The sequence below is a fragment of the Myotis myotis genome, unplaced genomic scaffold (genome assembly GCF_014108235.1).
Source record: "Myotis myotis isolate mMyoMyo1 unplaced genomic scaffold, mMyoMyo1.p scaffold_m19_p_12, whole genome shotgun sequence".
Taxonomy (NCBI): Eukaryota; Metazoa; Chordata; class Mammalia; order Chiroptera; family Vespertilionidae; genus Myotis; species Myotis myotis.
The window spans coordinates 56746601-56774519 of NW_023416316.1; the positions used below are offsets into that span (position 1 = coordinate 56746601).

Here is a 27919-nt window from a genome sequence, read left to right on the forward strand (position 1 = left end):
ATTAGTAGCGAAAACAAAAACTGTAAGGCCACAAAGCCTAAAATATTTTCTATCTGATCCTGTAACGACAACAACAAAAATTGCCAACCCTGACGTAAGACCATCACGATCCATGATGAGGAACTTGGACAAAACCAGGGTCCTGTTCATTGTGAACAGAACAGACCTGACCTCTGTCTTCAGGAAGCTTATTTCCCTGTTGGGCTGTGGGAGTGGAGGTAGAGGCATAAGCCATATATAAGTCAACGCTGTTTCCCAGCAGTTGGGACAGCGCCTAACACAGTCCTCCTCAGTGAGTGCTCAGCACTTGCTGAATATAGTACCGAGTGAATAAAGGAAGTGTGTGTGTGACACAGAGAAAAACAAGAAACTAACACACTGCTCCAATCATTAGAGCTTTGTAACGTTTTCGTATTATTCCTCTTTTTCAAAGATGCCTTGACTACTTTGACATTATCTCCTCTTCTTGATGCACTGTTTTTCAAGTTCCATTAAGGAATGCCTGAAGGAATTTATTTATTGATTGATTGATTGATTGATTGATTGATTTTAATATACTTTGCTGATTTTTTCGAGAGAGGAAGGGAGAGGGATAGAGAGTTAGAAACATCGACGAGAGAGAAATATCGATCAGCTGCCTCCTGCACACCCCCTACTGGGGATGTACCCACAACCAAGGCACATGCTCTTGACCAGAATTGAACCTGGGACCCTTCATTCCACAGGCTGACGCTCTGTCCACTGAGCCAAACCCGTTAGGCCTCCCTGAAGGAATTTAACCAATTCTCTACTGTTTGCTGCTTAGGTCATTTTTCCCCAATATAAATGATAAGGGATGTGCCCATCTCTTATGGTTGCCTTAGGATAAGCCCATAGAATTAGAAATACTGAGTCAAATGGAATGTCTGTTAAGGCTATTGATCCTAAGGCTATTGAGAGCCCACCAGAAGAGCCCTCTCAAACAGGCAGAAGCAAGGTGGGACACACTCATTTCATGCTCCAGGCACTCTGCTCCTTGGGAGAATCCTTCCCCTGCATGAAATGTTGTGACTGAACATAGTGAAATGAATTTCCTATTTTGTCTTATTCCAAAACCTGTAATTTTTTCCCTAAACTTTTTCCCAATCGGAAATCATCTCCTCTAACTAGAAGTATTCAGCTGTGATGGACAAATATGCTGGACAGAGAACAGCGTGCAAAGAAGTCCCCCAAAAGAATTCAACTTAATTGTTTTTCTTGCCAATATTTTCAAACATTTGATGAGAGAGCAGGAAGGGGAGGAGAGAGAGAGAGAGAGAGAGAGAGAGAGAGAGAGAGAGAGAGAGAGAGAGAGAGGAAGGAAGGAGAAGAGAAGAGAAAGGAGGACAGGAGAGGAGACAGTAGAGAGCACTAGTTTGGGAGCACATTTAATTCAGGAAATGCCTAGCGGCTGCTTTGGCTCCTGCCCTGTAGAGCACGGACCGGGTGATCCTGTGCCTTCCCCTCCAGCTCCAACATGTGGAGTGTTCTGTGCTTCTGGTTCTGGTTCTGGTTCTGACTTTTGCAGCCACAGCCTCCACGAGCTCCCAGTCTCCCTGTAACTCTGATCAATTGTGAGGGGACTCCCTGCTGCCGGGCATCCTTCCGGAAGGACTTCGGAAGCTTTAACCTCATGACCACAACTTTGCCCCCCCCCACCCCCCCTGGGTGTGACCATTTCCCCACCTCTGTGTTGAAGCTGACAGAAGGGATTGCAACCTAGAGACTCTCATATCAATGGCCCTTTTTGACTAAGCTGTCAGGTATATTTTAAATGGCTACTCTCCTTAAACCACACTAGCCCAGGGGAGTCTAACCTCTGCCCAGTGTTGATAGACAAAATATTTAACAACCAATATGGCCCCACACGGGTGGACACCAGCCGCAAACAGCCATAGGGCACATCCTAGCTGAAGGGGACCTGCCTCCTTCTGTCGCTGGCCCTGGTCCTGGGAGGGGCTTCCCTCACTCCTCTTTTTGGAGGTTGGATATGGTTCATCACCTTCTGCACTCACAGTTTCCAGGTTCTCTGTAGTTCAATACGAGAGGAAAGCTGCCCTTGTGGAGATTGTGCTGTCGGGGAATTTCCTGTGGTCACGTTCCCATGAGCCCTTTGAAGTGGGCCTGGAGGCAGGCTGCCTGGTCTCTGCTCGGGAGGCAGGAAGGCACAGAGGCCGAGAGTGTGCAGGGCAGGGGCCCAGCGAGGCAGGGGGCAGGAGACCTGGATTTTCACTCAGTTCCAGCTCTCATGGCCGCAGCTATGGTCAATGTTACGTGTCTCTCGGCTAAGGCCACGTCCCCCATTAGCCAATCAATGGCCACTCTAGGGGCCTCTCTGGAGGTGCTTTGTAGATGTGATTAATGCCTGTGATCAGCTTACCTTATGTAAAAGCTATTATTGTAGGTCTTGTAGGTGGGCCTGGTTCATGCAGTTGAAAGGCCTGAAAAACAGAACTGAGGTGTCTCTGAAGAAGAAATTCCACCTGGGGACTGCAGCTTCCGTCCATGCCCAAGGGCTCCCTGCCCTTTCTCAGCCTGTTCTGCACATCCCAGACTTGTCTAACCAGCCCATGCAATCACATAAGCCAACCCTTGCAATGTCTATATCTATATCTATCTATATCTATATCTATATCTATATCTATATCTATATCTATATCTATATCTATATACCTATACCTCTATATTTATACCTATACATCTCCATCTATATCTCAATATCTCTATATCTATACTGGTATATCTATACCTATACTTCTATATATATACACCTATACATCTCCATCTCCATCTCTACCTATATCTATGTCTATATCTATATCTATACATAGATCTATATCTGTAATCTGTACCTATACCTCTATGTCTATACCTATACCTATACCTATAATCTACACCTATACCTACACCTACACCTACATCTACATCTACATCTATATCTATATCTATCTATATATCTATATCTATGTAAAACAATGGGTGAGATAAAAATCTTTGGGGCCAAGATTCACTGGTGCCTGCCCATCCCAGGGAACCTCCTCTCATCCTGGGGCTTTCCAATCTGGCTGGTGACTCACTCTCTAGGGGAGATGCATACTCTGTTGTCCTTGAACTTCCTGCATCATCATATCTGTGGTGGTGTTAGGAAGCAACAAGCATAGACAAGCAGGGAACACAAGAATGAGCAATTCACCCATCCATTCACTTTTCATTCACATTTTCTGTGTGCCACGCTGACCCTGGCACTGGTGGGGCAAGGATGCAGGGGTGAGTGTGGAGGGAAGATCCTGCCCTCTTGGAGCTTGTGGTCTAGTGCCTGCACAGCCAGGTCACCAGGTAATTTCACTAGGATACACGGGGCCTTTGTTGGGGTCTGAGCTGGCTACTAACGAGGCACCCAGGAGGGCACCAAGCTCAAGCAAGAAGGAGCAGGAAAGGCCTCATGCAGGACGTGGTACCTAAGTCAAGACTGGCGGCCAGCCAGGTGAGGCCTGCCTATGGGAGTGGGAAGAAAGGCTAAGCTCAGGAGGGAGGATGCACGGCCGACAGGCCAGCAGAAAAGAGCCGGGACAGCCTGAGACCTTAAGAAAGGTCAGTACAACTGAAAGACTGCGAAGTATTACGTTGGAAAGGATCACTATCCCCTTTGTAAACGCTGTTAAGGAGTTTCACACTCTGTCCTAAGTGGGACCCATTGAAACTTTTAAAGCAGGAAAGTGAAGTGGTAAGATCTGTATTTTTTAAATGTCAGCCTGACAACGACAGGGTCAGAGACGGCGAATTAGGCCTGAGAGAGGATTCTGGTCTTGTCTCAGTCATTTCTGGGGGTACAGGGGGCATCCCCTGGCAGAGTGTTAGTGAGTGGCGCCCTCAGAGCAGCGCGCACTTCAGGCGGCTGATGTGGAAGAAGCTCTTTGGGTTTTGTTAGGGGAACTGAAAGATGCCTGTGAGGGACTGGAGGGAAGTTCCGAGCATTTACTGAGCCCAGTTACTCTGTGCCAGGTGCTTGGATCGAGTCCTTTCGCTGTCTTCATCCCCATCAATCCTCACAGTAGCTCAGTGAATACCTACCGCCCCTCTCTCCAGGCGCAGGCAAGCTGCTCGCAGTGACAAGCTAGTAAGGTGGGGGACTGTGTCCCTCAACCAGGCTCTTCTCACTCCTGCACACATGCCAGCCAAGCCTGCAGCCTCTCTCCTGACGTGCCCCATGAGGGGGGCCAGGCACGTGCCCACCACAGTTGGAGCATGTGAGCAAGGATGGTCACAGCAGCAGGGGACATTCGTGGTAGCTTAGCCTGTGCCAGACCCTCACAGCCCAGAGGGAAGCACCATTGTTATTCTCAGCTTGGAGACCTGAACCTGAAATGAGACGACTATGCACTCAGTAAGGGACAGAGCTGGCAGGGGACCAAGCAGCCTGACATGAGCACCGCCCAGCTCCAGGAGGGCACACAGGGCCTGAGGCCTCCTGCCCCCTGGAGGGGCTCCCTCAGAGGTAAGAATCTGTCTTGAATGAAAACTCCAGGCTCCATGCTTTCGGCTGTAAGAGTCCCTAACTTCAGGACTCACGCTTGGTGTGCTGTGCCTAGAACTCCTGCACCTTTGGTTGTCCCTCATGATGCTGCCTTGGGTCTAGTAATGTGCATGTCAGGGTTAGGAAAGGACACTCAGACATCCCAACGCACAGTATTCCTCCTGGTTACTTGTGTTACACTTTATGGACTTCAAAGCCACAGGGGAGGAGTGAGCAAACAGCTGGACTCTCCAGGCATTTCTTTAACAGCCCCTGTTTGGAGGGGCCATTTATGTGCTGCACATGGACATTTGCGGGACAAAGCATGGGCGGAGCCAGAACACTAAACCAGAGGGAGCCTTTGTGTCCAAGGTCAGGCCCTGAGCAGTAACAGTCACCTCCGCGTCATTTTCCTCCAAGGGAAGGACCAGTGTCACCAAGAAGGGGCTGGTGAGCCCTCGGGAGCATCCAGCCTCACTGGTCCCCTTCTCGCCTCCTGAAGGCCATGGTTGACCCTCACCAGCCCCTCCCGGGACAGCCTGGTGTTAATTATGACGCAATCCCCCAACCATGCAGCCTCAGCAACAATTTTGGGAATCAGGGTCCATGTGCAAGGCCATTAACACTAAACATGTTTTAATCCATAATTGTGCGAGATTTATTTAATTTAGGGGCTTTATTTATAGTTCGATCGGAATTGTAATGTATTTTCGGCCCTCCGCTCTGGGAGCTGTCAATGTTTATGGCATCTTTTAATTGTGTTCTTCCAGGCCAGGTGCAAGCAGTTTTCCAAAGCAGGCCGACCCGAGACGGCCTCCCGCTCTGTGATGGGGAGGGGAGTGGCCTGGCAGGGACATGACCCGGTGCCACCAGGAGGCGGGGGCGCCAGGTCCTCCAGGTCTGCAGTCACAACCCCCCACCCAGCCTGGCCTTGCCCCTCCTGCTCCGCCAGAGCTTCCAAACATCTCCCCACACACATCCTTCCATCCCTTTGTCCACTTGACAAACACTGTGAACCAAGCCCTGCGCTCAGCGGAAGAATGCGAACATGACTCAGACTGTGACCAGCCTGTGAGGAGCTGCGGGGAGGCAACAAGATGTGATAGTTGCTGGAATCTGCTGAGCAGTTGCCCAGTTCCAGGCCCTGAGTTCACACTAGAGACACACGGAGGAGTGAATTCTGGAGATTTGGTGAGAACGAGTTTATTTGAGAGTCATTGGAAGGACTAGACCAGGGGTGGGCAAACTTTTTGACTCGAGGGCCACAATGGGTTCTTAAACTGGACCGGAGGGCCGGAACAAAAGCATGGATGGAGTGTTTGTGTGAACTAATATAAATTCAAAGTAAACATCATTACAAAAAAGGGTACGGTCTTTTATTTCAATAGTTTTATTCATTTCAAACGGGCCGGATCCGGCCCGCGGGCCGTAGTTTGCCCACGGCTGGACTATACCTTGGCCGGGAGCCGGGTGGAGGGAAGTGAGTTCGCCAGTGCAGCAGTGTGACCTCGACACCCACGGGCTCTCGCCACCTGAGCCAGGAGCCTCTGCGGTGAGGGTGCCTGGTCCTTAACCATGAGGATGTCTCGGCCTCGTTTCTCGTCGAGCGTTGGTAGTTTTTGAACACCATGGGGTGTTTGTTTGTTTTTACAATCTTTTCTACATCTGGAAGCATTTTGCCTGTTGTTCCAAGGGACTTTCTCCCAAACAACGCCCTGCCACAAGCTATGGGTGTTGGAGGAAAGGACCAGGAACCAAAGTGAAGAAAGTGGAGGAGTGAACCGAGGTGCCAGCTGGGAGGGCGTTACCCTGGGGAAAAGCGAGTTCAAACAGAGCCAGGAGGCAGCGTAGTCGCAAATCTGTGCTCAGAGTGAAGTGCACGCTGAAGTTGTGGGCTTCATCTGTGTCACTCAGGTGTCCCCGCAACCTGGAACAGTGCCTGGCACACACAGGTCACAGTCACTATGGGGCGAATACATAGTAAGTGAAGATGAAAAAGGAATCTTAGGGACAATGCTTTACTGGTAAAATAAACAACCGTACTTGCCCAGGAAATAAAGGGGAAAACATTTCTGAGCACCTACTGAGTGCTTGTAGTTTCAACAGTAAATCCTCCCAGCAGTGGGAGGGCAGGTATTGTTCCCATCTCACAGTGAGAACACTGGGGTTTAAATAACCCACTCAGGTTGTGGACATGAAGTGCCAGGAGAAAGGAAGGGTAAGGGGCCCTGGTGAAGGTCCATTTTCCAGCAGGTTTGCAGGCGATAAGGCGCAGCACAACCTAGTATGGGAACAGCTAATCATGGCAAAACGCGACCCCAGAATGGATAAATAATTACAAATTATAATTATTTAAATGCTTTGTTTTGCAGGTTTACAGGAGAATAGCTCCAGCCAGGGCTTAAAGAGCTGAATCTAGACAAATTGAAGTATGAAGGCACTCTGTGTTGGGTAGGTTTGGAGCATTGTGGTGAGGCTTTTATAACCTTTCATGCGTCGTTAAGCATTTCTGCCTGTTGCAAAGCTTTTTGTTGTCTCAAAAATCAGAGTGAAAACAGGTGACTGCTGTCTCACCACACACCTTAAAGTGGGTGGAGCCATGGCACACTTTCCATCAGCTGCTGTATCTGCGGCAGAGCCCTAAACTTCAGATTTCCCAGGAGGTTAAAGGTCACATGCTGTGCACACATGACAACCTCACTTTTCCCATCATCCGGGGTTTTCTGATCTGAGGAAAAATACTATTGCTGGCTTACCTTTGAACAGATTTTGTCTAGATTTATCTAGAGTTACATATCAGCATCGTCTTTCTGTTTGTGGACTCTAAGCCCTCCAGAAGATCTGACCTTGCACTGCTCTTTTTAAAAAAAAGTATATATTTTTATTGATTTCAGAGCAGAAGGGGGAGGAAGAGAAGGTTACAAACATCAATGATGAGAGAGAATCATTGATCGGCTGCCTCCTGCACACCCCCTACTGGGGATCGAGCCCACAACCCAGGCATGAGCCCTGACCAGGAATCCAAGTGTGATCTGGTTCATGGGTTTTCACTCAACCACTGAGCCACACCAGCCGGGCTGCACTGATCTTTTAAAGAATAGTTTTATTTTATATACTTTAAAACTTTTTCTTTATCTTAATTACACAAGTACTATCTGAATAATTCCCATGGTTAAACATTTTCAAGCAAAATAGGCTTTGTCTCCAGGTCTCTAGCCAGCCCTTTCCCTGCCCAGGGGAAATGTACTTACATATTCATATATGCAATTATATTTTGTGGAGGTTTTTTCTTAAAAATATAGATATTGCTCTTCACCTTGCTTTTTAAACTTAGCTATAGAATTTAAAGATCTTTCTATCTCAGTACATGCAAATCTACCAAAATTAGATTAACATTAAAGGCCTTATGCACAAAATTCATGCAAGAGTAGGCCTTCCTTCCCCCGTCTGCTGGCTCTGGATTTCCTCTGGCACCCAGAACCTGGGCTTCCCTTGCAGTCCAGGCTTCATCCGGAAGGTCGTCGGAAGAACGTCTGGTCTAATTAGCATATTACCCTTTTATCATTATAGATGGCACATAGCACATTCTATAGTATGGATGAATCATGGTTCATTTAACCAGCCCCCTAAGGACAAAAATGTAAATTGTTCCTAGTATTGCACTACTATCAAAATGCCAAATAGTGCACTTGAATCCCTCCTGCTAGTACCCACTTAGAATGTTGTGAGACTGTTGGACTTAAAGACACTTTATGTGCCTCAACACTTTTTAGTACTTTGTTTTCTATCCTCCCTCCACTGCATCATTCACACAGGAACTCTTGGTAAAGTAGACTTAAAGGTGAACCTGTTCTAACAGTGTCTTATGGTCTTAGTACTGGTTGGCCTGGGCCACCACTGTCTCTGGGATCATCTTACTGGCCACCTGTCTCCCCACCCCTCTCCATTCCCACTATTTCCTCTCCTTTTGATTTTGTGTGCAGAGTAGTTTACCCATCTCCTTGTTTCTGGACTCTGTAGAGATGATGTCCTTTCAGCCCCTGCACAGAAAAAGCTACGGAAATTAGTTATAAGCAGGGACCCTCATATCCTTTAGAGGAGCTTGGTTGCCTGTAATTAAGGTAACACTTTGTCACTCTGAAATAGACATCTATATTCTTCCATGATGCCCAAGGGGGCGCATACCCCAGGGTCACATTGCAGGCACTCAAAAGATACACGTGGATTGACCCACTGGCAGATAAATGGCAGCCCATTGAAAGAGCAGCTTCATGAATTGATTCAGGGGAAAGGAGAAGGAAGTGTGGGGAGTTTCCCAGGTATATTCCATTCTGGGGAAAAAGAGGTTAAAACGAAACCCCATAGCATTTTAGATGACTTCTCAGAATATGAATTGCTTCTCTCAGCCTACGGTAACGAGGGGCTGGATCCCAAAGTTATCTCCACCCCTGGGTAAGCCAACATGTGCACCTCCACCAGGTTCTGCCCAGCCTCTTCTGAAAAGCCTCTAAGGTAATTTCTCTTTGGAATTGGTTGGTTGACCTGCTTTTCAACATAAGGATTCTTTTCAGTCCGTGAACCAAGTCCTAAGGACTGGAATGTCATATGTCATGAGCAGATGTGAAGGAAGCAGCGGAACCTTAAAACTTTGGGAGAAGCCAGGAAACTGCTAAACTTTATTTTCTTAGGAGAAGAAAAATAATGCTATAGCAAGTAGCCACAACTATTTTGATTATATGGCTAGAAAAAGGGGATTTCTTATTTTCATTAAATATGTTAAGAAAAATATATAACTAATTTTTTATAAATAAAACCACCTAAAAACAAATTTGATGTGTGCACACATGTGCACACACACATGCATGCACGCACGCGCACACACACATGCACATGCACTTGCTTTACGACTTATTGCCTAAATCTGCCTGTGTGTTTTTCAAACACCATTCTCTCCCAGTGGAAGGCTTCCCTGATCAATTTTAACATTCAGTGATTTTTTTGTAAAGGTAAGATCAATATAAATAATCTCTAACATACACACAACAGAGATTGTGAGGAATTTGCTGATTTGGCCCCAAGGGTTCTACCCAAGCAAACTTTGTACTCTTGTAATGCTGGGAGGACCTCGGGCAGCGCTCGGGAGAGCTGCAAGGTAAGTGAGACCTTGAAGGAGGAAGGTGATTCTTTTAAAAAAAGTGTGTTTTATATATGAAAATGACTTTTTAAAGTCAGTGTCTTTTTTTTTTTAGTCGAGCATCTGAACTTCCTTTCTATGTTTGGGAATTCTGCACCCTTTGAATCTTGAATCTTGGAGAGAACATGTTTTAGTCAGATGAAGCTGAGAATGCGTGGTAACAAATGACTCCCCCAAATCTAAGTGGCTTCCAAAGGTTTAACTCCTGCTGATGCTGCATGTCCATCATGGGTTGGCTGTGGCTCTGCTCTGCACCCCATCCACTTCTTGTGTCCATGTTGATGAGCCTTCCAGCCTAGACTATTGCTGTTCCTGAGGCTGAGGGAAAATACATGGCAAACTACACACTGGCTCTTAACCCTTCTACTTGGAAGTCATCCTCATTATTTCTGCTGCTACTTCATTAGCCAAAACAAGCAATATGGCAAGTCTGATGTCAAAGTAACAGAGAAGTATAATCTTTCCTCCAGGGGAGCAGGAAATATATGGGAACAAAAATATAGTTACTTCATACAGTAGGCAGAACCTTGTTTCCCACTAGAAAAGTTCAAAAAAGACTAGGCTAGCAAGGATGGGCTAGGTCTGGCCCATCAGATTCACCCACTTGAACTCACTGAATTGAGAGCTGGGTACACAACGGAGAAGGGTCAACGGAGAGGTCACTGAGTCCACCAGGCAGCAGTGCCAGCTGCTGCACCCAATGCCCAGCACTGGAGACATCTGCCAGGTCCTCGCGGGACTAGTCCTGTGATCTGTTCTGTGATATGATTTTGGTTGTTTGCCGATCTTTTATCCTCTCTTGTTCCTGTCTGCTTCCTGGGCTTAGTGATCCAGCCTCACTAGCAATTCTGTGAGCCACCCAGTAGTATCTGCTGTATCTTTTCTATACAAACCAGTCAGAGTCCTTCTCTGTTGCTTTCAGGTAAGAACCTGATGATACAGGAAGGCTCTCAGCCAACCCAAACTTTTCCTCAGTTCAATTTCTGATCACTAGGCGATTATTGCTCAAGGCCATGTTACTCCTGCACAAATGGAAGTCTTGGAAAGTATGGGGACAATTGGCACTAAAAGATATTGGATAGGAAAGCCTGGGAGGGGTCCAGTTCAGTCTTGGGTTCTGTGCACTCATGAGATTGAGAGGCGCTGGATATCAAAAACAAGCATGGAAGGGCTTTGTTAGCAGGTGGGACCTCATTAACCTTGAATTAGGAAGTATAAAAAGTGCAGTGAGCATGCTCAGATGTTCCGGGTTGCTCAGAACAGTCCCAGATGACTACTGTTGTGGGTCTGTTAATGCCTCTCAATTATTTTTATTGCCTTTTTTCACCCTAAAATGTGTCCTGGCTTAGACAATAAACAAAATGGTCACTCCAGCAGCAATGGAAATGGCCCTGGACCAGAAGTCAAAGATCTGCATTTTCCACTAGAACCTAGCATTCATCTGCAATCACCAATCAACTTCCTGTTCCTCTGCTTCCTCATCTATAAAGTGGGGGCCTTCCTTTAGCTCAGTGGTTGTGGTATCTCAAAACCCTCCAAGAGGGAAGAAGGAGTGCGGGGGGTTAGGGGGAGCTGACACGCCCAGAGAACCTCTGCTTCCATTTGTTTCATGCCTTGGGGCTCCAGCCAACATTTTGTTTGGAAAAATGTGTTATTGTGATAAGAAACACACACACACATTCACATGAAAATCACTGGCCTGGATAATCTCCCAGGACATAGCCGTCAAGATTTCTAGAACTTGCTCTATCGCTATAATTTCCATATTCTGGGCAATGAGCTGGCCGTGAAAGGAAGGGAGTCACTAGGAGGGCTTCACATCTCAGCTCTTTCCCTCATTTTAAGGGGATAAATGCTAACCTCTCCATCTGCCAGCCAGCAAGTTCCATAAAGTGATGCTGGCATTTGCTTATTTAATTAAAAAGAATATCCCTTAAGCCATGTTTTGATCTTGGTCTCCTGTTTCTAGTAAGCTCAGCTCATGGGGTCCCTCATCTCTCCAGGCCAACCCTCAGAATTCAGCCCGAGTCCCACCTCTTCTGTGAGGCCTCCCTCTACACACAGCCCTCGGGGCGACTGCCGCCCTCCATTCTGGGCTTCCACACCTTGTTTGGCTACTAGTATACATTGCATTGTGTTCTACTGTCTTTTAGCTCTGAACACATTCTTTTAGATTCTGCTCTGTGACACTGAGGCCGGAACTCGGCCAACCTCCTTTCTCCCTTGCCAGTTGGCTCCCTGTTACATGCTGCCAATAGCGGTAATTCCAGGGAGATTCAGATGGAGAGAAAGTAGACTTGCTCCTTCCTGCCTGTTTGCTGTGCCTGTCAGGTTGCCCCAGACAGGAGGGGTTAGTTGTGACCTCCCGTTTTTTTCCTGTTCCCAGAAACATTGAACCACCACACAGATACTAGCAGTAGCTCAGCAATGCCTTCCCCTCAGAAATCTGAATCCCACCTTCAGGGCCCCCCCGTTTCAAGCTCCTGAGTTAACAGTCCTTGCCAGGCAGCACTTCCTCCTTAGAGCTGAGCTCAGCTCCATGAGGCACCGTACCAGCAGTGGGCTGAGGTGCCAGCAGTAGGCAGTGACATCATGTTTCCCAGAGGTCTCAGCTTCAGGTCAACAGGGACTCTCCTGAGAGCTGCTAGGCTCTGATGACCCAAACTTTTCCTTTATCCCCCAAGCCCTAGAGGTGATAGTTACTTCTTGTACTTACTATTCATTTTCCCTCAATGTTCTCTTCTTCCTTTTCCAGGACTCCAGTACCTGCTTAACCAAATCCCCTATATTAAATGCTCTCTGTTGAAATATCTAGTAAAGAAGCTTCTATTTTCTAGATTGGACCCTAACTGGTCTACCTTGAACTGTCACTTGCCATGTTACACATATTTTTGTTTATATCTCAACTACACTGGAAACCTCTTCATTTTGCTCTTAGCCACACCCACAGGAACTCAACAAAACTTTGCTTGTTGATTGATAAGGTATCAGGTTCCTGGCTAGGAGAAAAAATGGAGGGTGAAAGGGCAGGACTGCAGGCAAACAGATCTGGGTTTAGAGCCCAGTTTCAGTGGTCTCTGTTTCTTAACTTCTTGGAGCCTCAAATTCTCAGCCTTAAAGCAGAGAATAGCAATGCCTATCCCGCCGGAGTGCTATGCAGCCGCTTGTACGGTTCAGACTCACAGATAGTGCTCTTCCCTCCACCCACTTTGATCTCTTTGAATTCCCTGTAGCTCCCGTAATCCACTGGGTAGGTGGTGACCTGGAGGCACTTCTGGTCTTTGCGTGTTTGCAGCAGGAGCATGCTTCCTTCTAACTGTAGGGCTGGATTGAGAATCAGGACTTCAATGAGCCAGCCTAGTAGCATTCCTCACATTCTCCTTTATAATTGAGTTTTTCCTCTTATTAAACACACACACACACACACACACACACACACACACACACACCTACTCCCTGGCCTCTTCTTCACAGTGCAACACCACTTTCTTCCCTTTGCCAACAAACTTCCTATAAAGCCCACACTCATCCCCATCCATTTACTTCTGCGGTCCAGAGCAGCGGTAGGGACCAGCTTCTTTATCCATCTCTCAATTGGCATATATAGCCTGGGTCTGCCTGTCTCTTGCTCTCACTATCTTTCTTTCTCTCTTCATTTTTGGCTCTATTTTCTTCTCACATCCACCTATTTAATCCACTGTATATATCACAGTCCAAATCCTGGACAGAGCTGGTGTAAGTGATGAATTATTATCTTTGCTTTGAACCAGACCTCCTCAGAGGTCACCTGCCAGCCTATAACATGGGCTTCCCTGGAGTCAGGCACTCCTACCTGGTTAGCCTCTGGCCATGTTCTGCACAAGTCAACCCAGCAGGGCTTCCTTGTGTAGAAGCTGAGGCAGAAGCAGTTTTAACTGTAAGAAAACCGGGAAATAGGCACTGCGATGCATATGTCGAGGGCATGCCCTGTTAGCACTGAAGTATTAACAAGTTCCCTGCTCACTAAGCATTCCCTGCTTTCTTCCCGACTCCTTGGCCAGAGGGCTTTCCCTAGAGCTCGCTCTGTCCAGCCCTGATGCCCACTCAAGGGTTTCAGGTTTCAACAAGCCTAGGCCAGAGCACACTAAAGGGGAAAAAATGGCGAAGTGAGGCAGTGTCGGTGGTGCTTTGATCCTGGTCTCCAATGCTTCTGCTACTGTTTGCTTCTCAGATAGCTGGACCTTGCATTCCATCCAGGTGTGATCATCTCCTCTTTTGCCTTATCTTAAGGGCCCCCTGTGACTTGGGCATTTAAGAAAGGGCTCCATCCACCCACCCCCACTCCCTAGTCATTCATCCACTTATTCTATGAATGTGCGGTGATCTACTACGTCCCACAAACTATGAGGGCTAGGAAAAAAAGCCCATCTTTAAGGTGCTCAGAACACAACTCCCACAGGAGGCACCGCTTCCTGGATTGCACCCTGGCTTTCTCCCCGCTCTGCTGGTGCTCACAGTAGGTCTATACAATGTGAGTGGGCTTGGTTGCTTCCTTGAGAAGGCAGGTCTGCATGTGAGCTGGAGACCATCCTCACTGTGAGCTCTGTGGGTGCGGCCACGGGCTTTGGAAAGAGTCATAGTTTCACACACACAGGTTTGTGGTTTTTGAAAGAACAGAAAGCAAAAAGCATAACATCTTGCAGGATTACTTTCTGCTGAAGACCAATTGATGCGACATCTGAAAATAATCAAATAAGTGTCTTGATTTCAGCCTGCAGATGACTTTGTGAAACTTTGGAAAGGAAATTCTCCACTTAAGAAAAAATAAGAAAAAACTGAAATTGAGATCACGAGGAAGAACAAAGATGGGGAATTAGGAGAGTGCTTTGAATTGTTAATAGCATTTATATCTGTAAAAATGACTCTCTCTAAAAACCTGGAAGTGGCCTAATAACTTTAAATCACCTCACACGGCACATGCCCAAAACCCTAATAACCTCCAAATTCAATTGCTTATAACCATCTATCGGAGCATTCCAAAAACCTGAAGCTGCTACACAGTGAATAGAACTCTGGATTTAAAATTATTGAAGCCTTTGATTTCCCCCCCCCTCTGTAAGCTCCTACATTTGGAGAGAAGTCAAGGTACAGTCTAACCCCGGAGGATCCAAATATATTGAACTGATTGTTTACAAATGCTATCAGCCAAGAAAGTAGAAGTTGAACTGAACATTAGGATGAAGAGAGCACAGAAGGGCAAAGAGAAAGCTGAAGGTGGCAAAAACGACTCACAGTGGAAGCAGAGCCTGCAGTGGAGATGCTGGCCAAGGTAAGACAAATTACGGCACCTTGGAGAGGATAATCTCAGGCAAAGGAAATTAAACATCAAAAACCCAGGCTCAGCCTAGGCGAGCCTGGAGGAAAGAGCCTCTAGCTTCAGTGGTTGAGAGGTGGCTTAGAGTTCCCATAGCATTTCATTAACGCACAAGCGGGCGTTACTAATATCCCGCGTGGATGACAGACAATTGTGCTTTGCGAATTACTGGTTGCTAATGGTGCGTCTGAGCTTTATTTTTTACAGCTGCCCTCGTCTTAATCCTTTACTTTTTGCTCCTTGGGGGTCTAATGGTTTCTAGTTACATGTCAGCATTTAAGCAGCACGCCGCCCGCCAGGCAGCACATGGCTGCTGAGGGTGATGGCACTGGGGCCACCCATCTCTGGAAGGACGAGTGCTCCTGCGAAGAGCCCAGCGAACTCCCTCGTCCCACTGGGCGGCAGCAGCGCAGGTGCGGGGTGCGCGCTAGACATCTAACCAAATGCCTTTGGCAAACAGCAGCTCAATGAGGATTCCCGCCACGAGGCAAACTGCTCGGAAAGTTCCTCTGTGCTGGCATCGCTGGGTCCGGGGTCAGCATGCTGAAATCGGGGCTCATTATGCTCCTACCATGGCAACTCGGCGCAATTAGCCTAACAGGATATTTCCCGAAGCCATATGCTGATCTTTAGGGGAGGGAAGGCTTCCTAGGCCTGATGGCTCTGAGCTCTGACTGGCATGTCCCAGCTTCGAGCAAATGTCTGTAAATGAACATAGCACAGAGGGGGACAGCGGCCTGCGCAGAAGCAGGAAACAGGGCAGGCTGAGCGCTTGTTGACTATGGCAGCCAGTTGGTTCTCTTTCTTTCTTTTTCCCCCCAAGAAGGTTTCAGAGAAAGGCCAAGGGAGCATCGCTGTGTGCAAGGCTGTCCCCCCCCCCCCCCAAATAAAATCAATGGAGGGACCTAGAACACAGTAAGTTATGTTCCGGAGCTGTGTGGCTCTGATTCCCATCAGACACCTATCAATGCGAACTAGCACTGTTGGGAAATCTCTCAGCCGGCTCTGTTAATCAATACCTCTGTTCATTATGCCTCTCTGATGAATATGGGTAATGATTGGGGTGCCCGGGAGTCAGGTGACTAAAAATAACCGTGCCTGCCTGAGGCCGGATAGATTTCCCCCAGTATCACTTCAGGCAATTCAATGCTCAGCCGCCCTCCTGAGCCCCCTCGCAGTGCGATCCTCTCTGGTCTTCATCGACAGGGCAGCTTTATTAAATTAGTGGCACTTAATCTACTGTCATACTGTCAACTGACTCGGAGCAAACTAGCCGACGGCAGGTCTTCCGGCGACTCGGGAGGGCCACTGGCCACAGCGTAGGCGGTTCGATTCGCTCTGTGCCAAGAACTGTCTTCACGGCGCCTATTTCCTAAACAGGGGGACGTCCACCATTTAATAACATTTAAAACAAGTTTTTAGCAAATGCTGTTTGAGGGAGGAGTCCTGCCAATGACACACTTGTTATGACAGATGAAAAGATCATCATTATGCCTGGGCTCCCTGCGGGAGTGTGTTCAGGCATCCGTGACATTTAATCACCACGTGCCTCCACCGAGGTTGGCTTCTTCAAAGTTGTTTAAACTTTTCATTTCTTCATCCTAACATGGAAACTTGTCTGCTGGTACTCAAAGGAAAGGAAGGAGACCTGGGTAAGGCTTGGGGGCTGGCACCCCTGTTGTCTGGAGAGGGACCCTCAGTCAGTGGCATCTGAAGCTGGCTGGACAGCTCCTTGCTGTGGGCCTGACAGCCAGACAGGCACACACAGCCTGTCCAGCTTTTTACTGGCCAGAGGCCTGGGCCGGGGCTTGCTTTAGAGTGAGGGTAACTCATTTCCCTGGTTAGAGGTTCGAGGACATTGGAGAAGTGTGTGGTACAAGCTGGGGGCATTTGGACAAATCTGGCTCTAGGGATGAAGAGAAAATACTAAATAGCAAGGGCGAATCCTTAGTCTCCCTTCCAATTTTTAGCTAGGATTGGTTTAAGAGGTGGGTAATGAGTGGGTAAACTCTTCCCCACTGTCCCTCAAGCAGTATGACAGGAGGAAATGTTGCTGGTTACGACATCTTTCTATCTGCTAGCTTTATTCCTAGATTATAACGAACTCAATCCACAGAAAACCACTGCCAAGAGAATATAAACCGAAACACAGCAGTGAGTCTGAAATAAATATAGAGAGTCATTATCCAGGGGCCCTCAAACTTTTTAAACAGGGGGCCAGTTCACTGTCCCTCAGACCGTTGGAGGGCCGGACTATAGTTTAAAAAAAAAACTATGAACAAATTCCTATGCACACTGCACATATCTTATTTTGAAGTAAACAAAACGGGAACAAATACAATATTTGTATTTGCATGTGGCCCGCGGGCAGTAGTTTCAGGACCCCTGCATTATCCTGTTGCTGCTGTCCACAAATTTCACAGGTGGGGAGGGAAGGAAGCCTATTTGCAGAAAGCTCGGGTGCAAAGGTATCTAAGTGCTTCCCTGGTCTTCCTTTCCTTAAAAGAGCTCAGGCAGAGGCTCTGGGGGAAAGGGATTCTGGAGACACAGAAAAGGCAGCCCCAAAGGATAGCTTGGCGAGGAAGGACTCAGGTCGGTGTTGGCGGGGCTCACCCGGGACTGGCTGGGATGGGTGTAGCCCTGACTCAGCGTTGCCTTCTGAGCAAGAGACGAGTTTGATCTTCCTAAGAAGTATATGCAATAAACCAGAATTTAGTCCCAATAGGAGATTGACTCTGTATTATCCAGCAAGTGCGTTTCAATAGGTGAATTACAATGTGAGCTGATGGGTTACTAGGTGTATTTTGTAGAGGTCTATTGGAGTTTGTTGAGGTTTCTTCAAATCAAGAAGGTAAGAAGAGATCAGTGACTGATAAATCTTTAATATAAAAATTGTACAAGAATTTTGATACAAATTACAAGAGGTATTTGGACAAAATATGAATAAAATTCCATTTACATCCCCAAACCCTTATGCATTTTATGCAAAAGACATACTGTAGACAGTTATAGTACAGAAAATACAACCAAGGAAATAGCAAATAAAAACTTTTAATTCTCTTAGACTACCAATAAAAACAAAACAAAACGAAAACCCTTGTTCAAGGTACATACAGTATTTATGAAGCTACCGACGTCACGATGATGCGACCAGGGTAATGCGCGCAGTCCCCATCCCTCGGTGCCGCCACCTTTCATGGTTCAGACTCTGGTTCCCCAACAGGCTTAGCAGACGAGACTGGTCTGATGCAGATGAGCACGACACAACAACAAAAAAGCAGAAACCCCCAAACTCTGGGGGAGGGAGCAGACATATCTTGGTGAAAATTCCTTTTCCTCAAGATATTTCCGTTCCCTTTGGCCACTTCTGCTGTCCAATATGCAAGTTGAATCAAATGTTTTTGTAACGGAGACGGGCCAGTGGGGGTGGGGTGGGGAAGAAAGGTGAGTGTCCTCACAACTGTGTGAGGGATGCCGCCAGGTCTGAAAGGACCCACCATGATCCGCAGAGAGAACAGAGCGCTTTCCTCCCCCAAAGCCCCGGCTCACCTCCACCTGCGAGGAAAGGCCCAGGTGGCCACAGACCGAAGCCTCCTGGTGTCTCCCCATTCCTCCCCCCTTGACCTCCACAGACCCACATGGAGCGCTCCTGCACTTCTCACACGGGCATTGGTAGGAAAAGGCTAAGATTTCTCCGCAGGGCAGCTGAACCAAAGTTTGCACAGGAAAGCAAGTGCACCATGTATTATAAATCTTCCATATTGGGTTAATATATAATACTAGAACATCTCATTCACTTAATTCACGTTATGTAAACCCTGGACAGGGTAGAACACAAATGTTTCCAAAGCGATCAACATCGGGATGAAGGAGTGTTCTACCTTCTGGCTTCAGAAAAGATTTATTTTTTTTAAGGGGTGGGTGAGATCAGAAGACCAAAGGGTGCAGTGGAAAGAGAATGGAAAGGTCAGGGGAGATTAAGATAGGCAATGAGAGGAATGGATTACTCTGTACAAAGACATGCAAAACGCTCCAAATTGAGTACTAGGTGAAGAAAAAATAAACAATCAGCCTTGGTGTATACATCTCAAGTGAACCGACGAGCTCAGCACATTGTCCAGGAGTTCAAGAGCATCGTACCTCATGAATCAATGCTTCTCCCAGCTGCAGCACTGAATCACCGGCGGGCGGGGATGTTCTGACTCCTCGAACGGAAAAGGCAGGCAGCCAGGCTCCCACCGACGCAGGGCCAGGTCAGGTCACCTTGCAGGGGGCTACCAAGAGGGTAGGGCTTTCCTCCCCACCCCCTTTTTGGAAAATGATGAGTGGGCCTCTCATACCTCCAGGGTCTTCCGAGTCACCCCTCAACCCTCGAATTCCCTAACAGACGTGGGCAGAGCCGGGTAATAATGGATTGATTTGCCATCTTCCTTGTGCATTATTTCAACATCACATTTGGCAACAGGAAGCCTTATAAAGTCTTGGTATAGCACTTAGATACTCTCTCTCTCTCTTCAAGAAATATATTTTTATACTATCTATGTCTCTCCATTTTAGTTAAAATACCTTTTTCGGTTCTTCCTTCTCTTCAAAGATTCTTTAAAAAAATGAAGATTAAAAAAAAAAAAGCTTTAAAAAACTTAGAAATGTCCTTAAGCATCCCTGTTATTTAAAGGGGGAAATGCTACTATTAGCAGACTCTGTGCAATTTTGGCAACTGAGTTTTTAATGAAAGATTCTAATATGATGTTTGAGAAATGATTGTAATATACACATCCTGGAGGAACTTAAAAATATCTCAGGTCAATTGCTTTTCTCTGACACCGAGAATCCTTGCTCAAAGTGCTTTCTTCCCAGTGCCCAGACTGGCTCATGAACCTGCTTAGCACCCATCTGTCAAATCAGACCCGGGAAGGTGTCTGCCTCTAAGAATGCTGTGTTTCTCTCTTTCCATAAGGTCACATCAAAGACGACACCTACATGTGTCTTATTTGGTTGACAAATCTATTTGCAATGTCACTGTTGCAGCCGGATCAACAGCATCTATCAGGCTGGCCTGGGGGAGCCGAAAGGAAGTGTGGGGTCCCCAAGTTCCATATCCCGAAGGTCACACATAGACCTTGCACTTACTTTGGTCACTAATTAGCCACTTGTCAACCGTCCTTTATGTAGGTCAATATGCAGGAATAGCAGCCAATACAATGCCTACAGGTTACTTGGGCTCAAGGCATTTTGGAATATAACATTTCCACGTGTTTTTCCTCAGTGCCTTTTGTCCCCTCATCACTTGATTTTGTAAAGCTCGTTGTACTTGTACTTGGGAAAATTCTCCCAAGGTGGGGAGTTTAACCTTTAGGTACAGGGTAGGCTGTGTTTCAGTGATTAGAATACAGACCCCCGTGCCTTTTATTTTTTCAGATTGTCAGTCCAGTTTAAACAAGAATGAAGGTTAATCTGTCAGGTCACACTGCGGGTTTGGAGGTTTTCATTGAGAGATACATCTATACGTGTAAAACAATGCTTGATGCCAACGCTAAAAACAAGCGCTTTTCTTTACCACCATGCACAGCCAACTGGTTTACAACGTGAACTTTCTGAAGGGGAAGAATATATTGTAAGGCTTCCCTTACAGAACAAGTCAGTGTCTATGCCACTGACGGGTGGGAAATTACAGGGCCATACCCAGTACTCCCCCAATGCATGGGTGTGCAATGGCAATACTTAAGTTCCAAAGATGCGAAGAATGCTGTCATAGCCAGCATCTCTCTACTGACCCTTTATTTAAGAAGTCATGTTGTTACTGTCCACTTAATGGCTGGAGAGGGTATCTAGAGGCAGCCCTGGGCTTAGCAAAGATGCAGTTTTGTGCGAGTGTGTATGGGTCTAAGTGGTGGTGGTGGGAGGGGAGGGAGAGGTGGTGGAGAGAGGGGGGGGGAGAGAGAGAGAGAGAGAGAGAGAGAGAGAGAGAGAGAGAGAGAGAGAGAGAGAGAGAGAGAGAGAGAGGCTGATAGCGAGTGTGTGTACCTCAGGGAACACAGTGGGAAAGCCTAGCCCTTGTACTCAATTTCCCCTTCACAAGGGATAAACAGGCAATTACGCATCCTTTTATATTTGATGGCCAAGTGCTGAACTGGAAAGCGCACTATTAGTTTGTGTCCCTTCAGGGCCAGGGCAATAAGTAGCCAGGGGAGCTGGGGCTGAAGCAGAGAGGGTGTTGTCTGCTGTTAGTGTGACAGTCTTGTCAGCAGCGTTCACATTACTGGAAGGTAATAAAGTGACAAGTAAGTTATTAGAAAGATATGAGGTGAAATTGAACCGAAGCTTCTCGCTGCTCAGCCCCGGCTTCCCCCTTTCCTCCTTTGTAATGGTCCATTATTTGTTACAAACCAAACCTTGTCTGGGTGCTCTATATAGAAAAGAAGATTTTTTTTTTTTTTTGCAGTAAAGGTCAAATGAATTTACAGCAATGCTTTAGAGAAGAAGAATAAAGATAGTTTTATGACAACTATAGTACGTTGCTTCAAAAAATATATAGCATTATAATGAACAATAACGCTGATCCAATTCAGTGTACTTGTAAAAATGCCTCGTTTTTAACTCCCTGTTACTAGGCATTTGGATTTTTCAATGAATGCCAAAAAGACAGTACTGATGTCCAGCTACTGCCGAATGACCACATCATTCTGTGCAAGATGTGAGAATACGGATGACAGGGCCCGGGATGGATGGGTGTCTGGGCAAGAGTGATGATACATTAACGCACCGCTCACTTCTAGTTGGATTTACGTAATTCTAATGGGAAATGAGCATTGATGGTGGGCCACTCTCCAACTACAGGAAATAGGAAAATGATTCTGGGACGGATCAGATGTGGCCTGAATACTAGCACAAGTAAGACTACAACACGTGGTTTAGCGTTGCCAGATGACGTGAAAACAGAGAAGTTAGCTGGATGTTTTGCAGGAAGGTAAATGAGCTCACATTTTGATCAAGAGAACTTTATAACCAAGTAGCATTCCAATCATAGCTACGGGGGCGAGCAAAAGCAGTGATGGAGGACAGACTCAGCTGGCTACCCCTCACTTCTACTCATCACAGTCAGGGCGAGGCTTGACCACCGGCCGTTACTATAACCTAGGTGGACCCATAGCATCCTTTTGCTTCCTAAGGGACTCCAGCATCACTTCACACTCCAAAGAGTCAGAAAAAACCAGCATGACTGCCTCCTTGGCCCTCCTGGCCCTCAGGACCTTGAGCTGTTCCACATAGCTGTCCTTGCTCTCCTCCTTCCTCACCTGGTACAGGCAGGGCACAGCATCAGCACGACCCCATCCACTGCCCGGCAGAATTGCACCAGCCTGGAACACACGCTTTCAGTGCATTTACTATTTCTTTTCTAGCTACCCCCAAACAGGGTGGGCGCCTCCTCTACTTAGTGTGCCTCACTCACTGGGCCTCTGGAACAGCTGGGGTTCCCTCCAGTCTTTGTGGCACCTGCCTTTTCTTGCCCTCCTTACCTGTGGAGACCCTTCCCATTAAAAAAAAAAACCACAACAAAATAACACAAAGAATTGAAAAGAAAAAACCAAAATCCTTTAATAAATATTCTGAGTTTGAGGGAATATGTATTAAAAAAAAATGAAATTTGTTAGTCAGAATTTTTAAAAAAGAAGTTCTTGAGAAAGGGAGCATGTTGATAGAAAGAAGGCAAGGTTTTTCTGGGTGATTTGTTTCTTTAGGAGAGTAGATGTAGCGTCTCTTATTACAGTTGAATTCTATTTACTCTGTTAGTCAATCTAACTCAACACTAACAGTCCAAGTACAAGTTAGGACTGCTCAGGTCAACTGCTAGCAGTTAGCAGCACGTCCACCTCAATCTGGTTACCGGCTTCTTTATGTTCTAATTGCCAAGGGCTCCCCTTCTCATTGGCTTGGCACACACCTGGGGTGTGTACAGAGGATGGGGAACAAAAGGTCACATTTGTTTTATTTGGTGAGAACCTAATGCATGGTTTCTCCTGAGTAAAATGAGGAGAATGCCTCTGGAACAGCCCATTCATGGTATAGTCAAAGCCTGCTTTTTTTTTTTTTTTTTTTTTTTTTAAGAGCAATGTATACACTAACAGGGCTGTTAACCAGTTAAGTGCCATTTGCCTCTTACTGAAAGGGCCTGGAAGTTCACAACCAAAGGAATCATATACTACAAAGACAGTGGCACCCTTGTGTTAAAGACGTTTTCAAAAACAGATGTTTATCATCTCCAGAAGGAAAATATTAACACCTGTAAACCTTTAGAAGGTGACAGGATGAACGGGGTGGCTGGACTATGACCGGAAATGTGTTACATTGGGTTGAATTATTTCAATACAATTAATGGCAGAACAAAGAGTGTCAAGCTTTTTATCACATTTTAAAAACCAAATTACCTATTACCTATCCCTTCTCCTGCTCTTTGTCATCCCCCTCCATAGCATGCAGATATTCCCTAAAGCAGAAGCTTTTCTGATATTTACAAAAGCATAGTTTAAAATGATCAGAACAGTAATTTCAACATCGTCTACTGAACATGCACATTCATAATACTTCCTAATTTTGTACCTGTAACAAAAGTCTGGTTAAAACCAATCCAATGGGAAAAAGCCGCTTAGATGAAAACCAGCGTCACTATTCATTTTCAGCCAGCACAGAATGGATGCAGCTAGAGAGAAAACATTGCACAATAGGAATCTCCTGTGAAAAGCAAATGAGTAGGGATGGGCAAAGATGAAGGGCTCCATGATTAACATGCTGATCTCTCTATCCTTCCTGTTTGCAAATAAGCCGTGGGATCACCTCTTAACTAGAGTGGTAGGTAAGGTAAAACATTGCACACAGGCACCAGCAATACGTTGGGACTAAAAGCATTGTACGTTTCATGATCCACTCCCCCTGTCCCTTTTAGGCAAATCGGCTTTGTGTTGGAAAATGTTATTCACCCATGTAGAAGGCCACCATTCCAATCTGGGCATTTGAAGCACAAAAGAAGTAGCAATTTGGGAAGATATTTAAGTAGGGTGAGCTGTCCAGGACTCACTGCCATTTCTCTGACAAAATGCCGCTGAGCACTTCCATGTTTCAGAACAAGGGAATTTCTACTTTGGGAATCTCGTCGCATCTAGACTTGTTCTAACTGGCTATCCACCTTAGCCCGATTGTGGCAAGTAACACACATTAGTTCTAAGCCTGGTTCATTTGCTGATGTGACCTGCTGAAAGCTAGGTAAGTCACTCACTAGGGCTACCTGACCTTTCAGGTGACATTAAATTAAACAGGCTAAACATTAATTCTGTACAGGATGAGTTCCAACAGCTTAACCAAGAGTGTACCTTTAAAAAAAGTAAAAATGTGTTATTTTAATAAAACTGGGTACAATTCTGTCTCCACACACTCCAAAAAAGCTAGTTGTTTCTGTGATCTCCTGTTGGGATGCTAAAAACATTTCCCGCACCCTTTTGAACGGAATCACTTGGTAATGGGTCAACAGCGCAACACAGAGAACGCTAAGAGGACCAACATGTTTGCAAACAAACTTTCATTATTCTAGTTCAATCTTTCACAAACATACTGTACAGAGTCTAATATGGTATAAAACAAAAGGAAACATCTCTGTCTATTCCATTTAACACAACATCAAAATAAAGCCATTAGGACTTTGGGGAATCCAAAGGTACAAGAAAACAACAACAGTTATTACTAATTCCTCAGCTTTTTTACCGTAAACATTTGTCATTTAAGAGACATAGTGTTTAGTAAGGTTTCTTTTGTACTGCAAGTACTTTTGGTCTTTCCTCACCGTGGAACAAATGAAGAATTAAATGAACCCCATAGCATCCTCTGAAGGAGATGAAAAGATAAAGCTCCAAGACACATCTAGCTTATCTCTAAGAATCTATTGTTTCTGCACTTTTCACAAATAAAAATACTGAATCCACAACTAATGATGCTTATTTTTTGGAAACAATAAATACTGTGAGGTACAATACGTCCTATAGGAATAAGAACAACAGAACATATCAATAGTTTCCTTTGGCAAATTTAACGGAAGTGAATGCTGATGTGAACATAGAAAAAAATAATTACAAAACATATGAAAAATGGAAATGAAATGAAAAGCTAAAACAAAGGGGGTAGGTATTTCTAACATTTAGATTGACGAGAAATGTTTGAGGCCATTAAATGCAGAAAAGAAATACATTCTCTTGAAATTACTGTGTACTGTTTGACAAACTATTCCTTGTTTATCTTTCCCCCCCTTCACTTAAGAAAAAAAAAAAAGACAACAAAACAGTCTGCAATGCACACCCTAATGGTTTTGGCTGCAGCCTGAACTAGAGTAAATATCATCATTTAGTCAGTATGTTGTGGTAGCTGAGGCTGCCGATGTGGTTAACCAGCTCAGGCAACATGTGTAAACATCAGAAACAAAACAAAACAAAACAGGTTTGGAGAATCCTCTCCCCTCCACCCCCCCCCCCCCTTTCTCACTCTCGATTGCTTGGTCTTAGGCTTGTTTTCATTTCTCTCCGACAAATCGCGCAGGGAAACACAAAACACTAACCAGTGAGAGATCCTGTGTTAAACCCCCGTCCTCTGGCTTTTCAGAAGGGAGTGTTGCTCAATTCAAGGTCAGCACATGTTTTAAAAGCTTCCAAGTGCGGCTGCTGTTCAATGCCTTTTGATTTTGTGTATCAAAGGGGCCTGAATCACAGCACTACTGCAGGACTTGCAACAAATCAGCCAGCCATACAACAGCCCCGCCCAGCTCAGACTTTCTCTGTCTTTTTAAAGGATACGGGTTAGGTCCTTGGAAATGTGTGCCCAACTCTCTTACTGTATGCAGCTTTGTTCCATAGTGAGTAATTTGGGCTTTTGTGTCCTGAAATATTATCCTGCCTCTAAAGAATAAACGCCGTGGCTGTTTCACACCACATAATTTTGTTTTCCTTTTATGTTACTTAACATATAAGCAAGAAGGATGCAATGTTGATTCTAATAACATTCGGCACTTGAAAGAATCACCAAGTGTTTCTTTTTTTTAAAGCGGTTTTCTGGTGGCCGACAAATTGGCCTGTGGTTATGTTGAGTGACTAATTGTATTTTCTTTTCTGGAAACTTGTGCAAAGTTGGCAGTTTTGTGTTAACATTAATACTTTTGTTTGGCATTTGTGCCCTATACTGACCAGACCATTTTTATGCAAGTGAATTTTTGTTGTTGTTGTTAAAAAAAGACACTTATTTAAAGTATGGCAATAGTTTAAGGGTAAAAAAGAAGCATGGATATTACACATCCCCTTGTAGTGTATGAAAAAAAGTGCATGACGGGATTTATGTACTAGTACAGGACGTTTAAAAAATCAGATCTGTGCTGTAAAGCATGCCAGCACCTCTTTATCACTATATCTAGCAGGTAGTAAAAACAAGACCATGTTTTTTGTTTGTTTTTTTTAAAAAAATGTGCATTAATGCTAACATAAATGAGTAGAGCTAGCCAGCAAACTATTTTTTTTCCTGCATATCTAACAGCTGGATGTAACTGTAAAAGTTAAACAAAAGAGATAAACAACATCAATACAATTGTTTTACATCATTAGCCTCTCAAGGCTATATATTTACAGGTGAATCTGCCATGCTGTAGTTGAAGATTCTCTCAAAACTTTAAAGTTCACAAAAGACAGCTATTAAGAAGTTCCTTGTTTCATTTTTCTTTTTTTTTTATCCCTTTTCTTTATTTCTTTTTTTTTTTTTTGCAGGCAACAGTCATGGGTACAACAAACTGTCTCTTTGGAGAGGACCAAGAATTACCATTCTGTCAAAATTTGGGCTACTTGCACGCTTTATGTGTGTGTGTATGTGTTTTTAAAGGGTACTTAGTTTTCACTCCCAAATGAAAGGTCCCACCCCTTTTCCAAAACTATAAAGGAAAAAAAATTCCAAAGCACTTAGTGTTTATCATTTTATATCTAAAGAAAAGAAAATGTGTGTGTGTGTGTATGTAGACGCAGAGGCATACGTGTGTACACGTACACACACACGCACACGCACACAAGTACACAAGCACACACTGACTATGGCAGTTCAAATATGTAGGCCGTCTGGTGAGAGCTGGCATTGGTAGTGTCCGTTCTGAGACTAATCTACTGACACGAAGGGAATGTTTTTGTGGAGATTAGGGTTCTGACTGTGCCGATTTCGGCTTCGCACAGAGGAAAACATCATGTTGCAACCGGGGACTTTGCACTTGTGCATTTCCCGCAAATGCACCGTCTTGTAGTGCACCCTCAGGGTCCCCTTGTTGCTGTACATTTTGTGGCAAATGTTGCACATAATCCCACCATTGCTCCCGGACAAGCTGTTGAACATCAGAGATCCCGACACTTCAGCCCCGAGGCCGCCAGGGAGGGCGGGGGCCTCGGCCTTGTGAGCGGACTCCCCACTGTCACTCGCCCCGTCGATGTCGTCGAGAAGGATGCCCTCGTCGCTGCCCGCGTCGGACTCTCGGGAGGAGTGGATGCTGCTGCTGGACTGCAGGCTGGAGGTGGTGCTGAGGTCCAGGACCATGTAGTCCTCCGCCATGCCGCGCCCGTACCCGTTCAGGTGCGAGTCCTCGGTGCCCGCGGGGGAGGAGGCCTCTTCCCTGACGTCCAGGCCCAGCGGGTGCTGGGCTCCATAGATCTTCATCAAAAATTCGTCCCGGAGGTCCTTGCTAAGGGAGGGCTGCGAGGAGTCCAGGCCCATGTCATCGAGTTCTTTGGTCAACAGTTTCCGATGCAGATTTATGTTGGCACTGTGTCTAGGAAAACAA

The 27919-nt window shown here is 45.8% G+C and overlaps 1 protein-coding gene across 7 annotated transcripts in view; it reads right to left on the minus strand.

Annotated features, from left to right (window-relative positions):
* Nucleotides 1-21501: 21501 nt before the first annotated feature.
* The window catches only part of BNC2 (basonuclin 2), a 429804-nt gene continuing 423386 nt past the window's right edge, over nt 21502-27919 (minus strand). For all 7 annotated transcript variants that reach the window (XM_036331213.1, XM_036331212.1, XM_036331210.1 and 4 more), the window contains one exon: nt 21502-27907. In XM_036331213.1, coding sequence (XP_036187106.1) covers nt 27247-27907 — 661 coding nt within the window. In that variant the 3' untranslated portion in view covers nt 21502-27246. The remainder of the gene's footprint in view (nt 27908-27919) is intronic.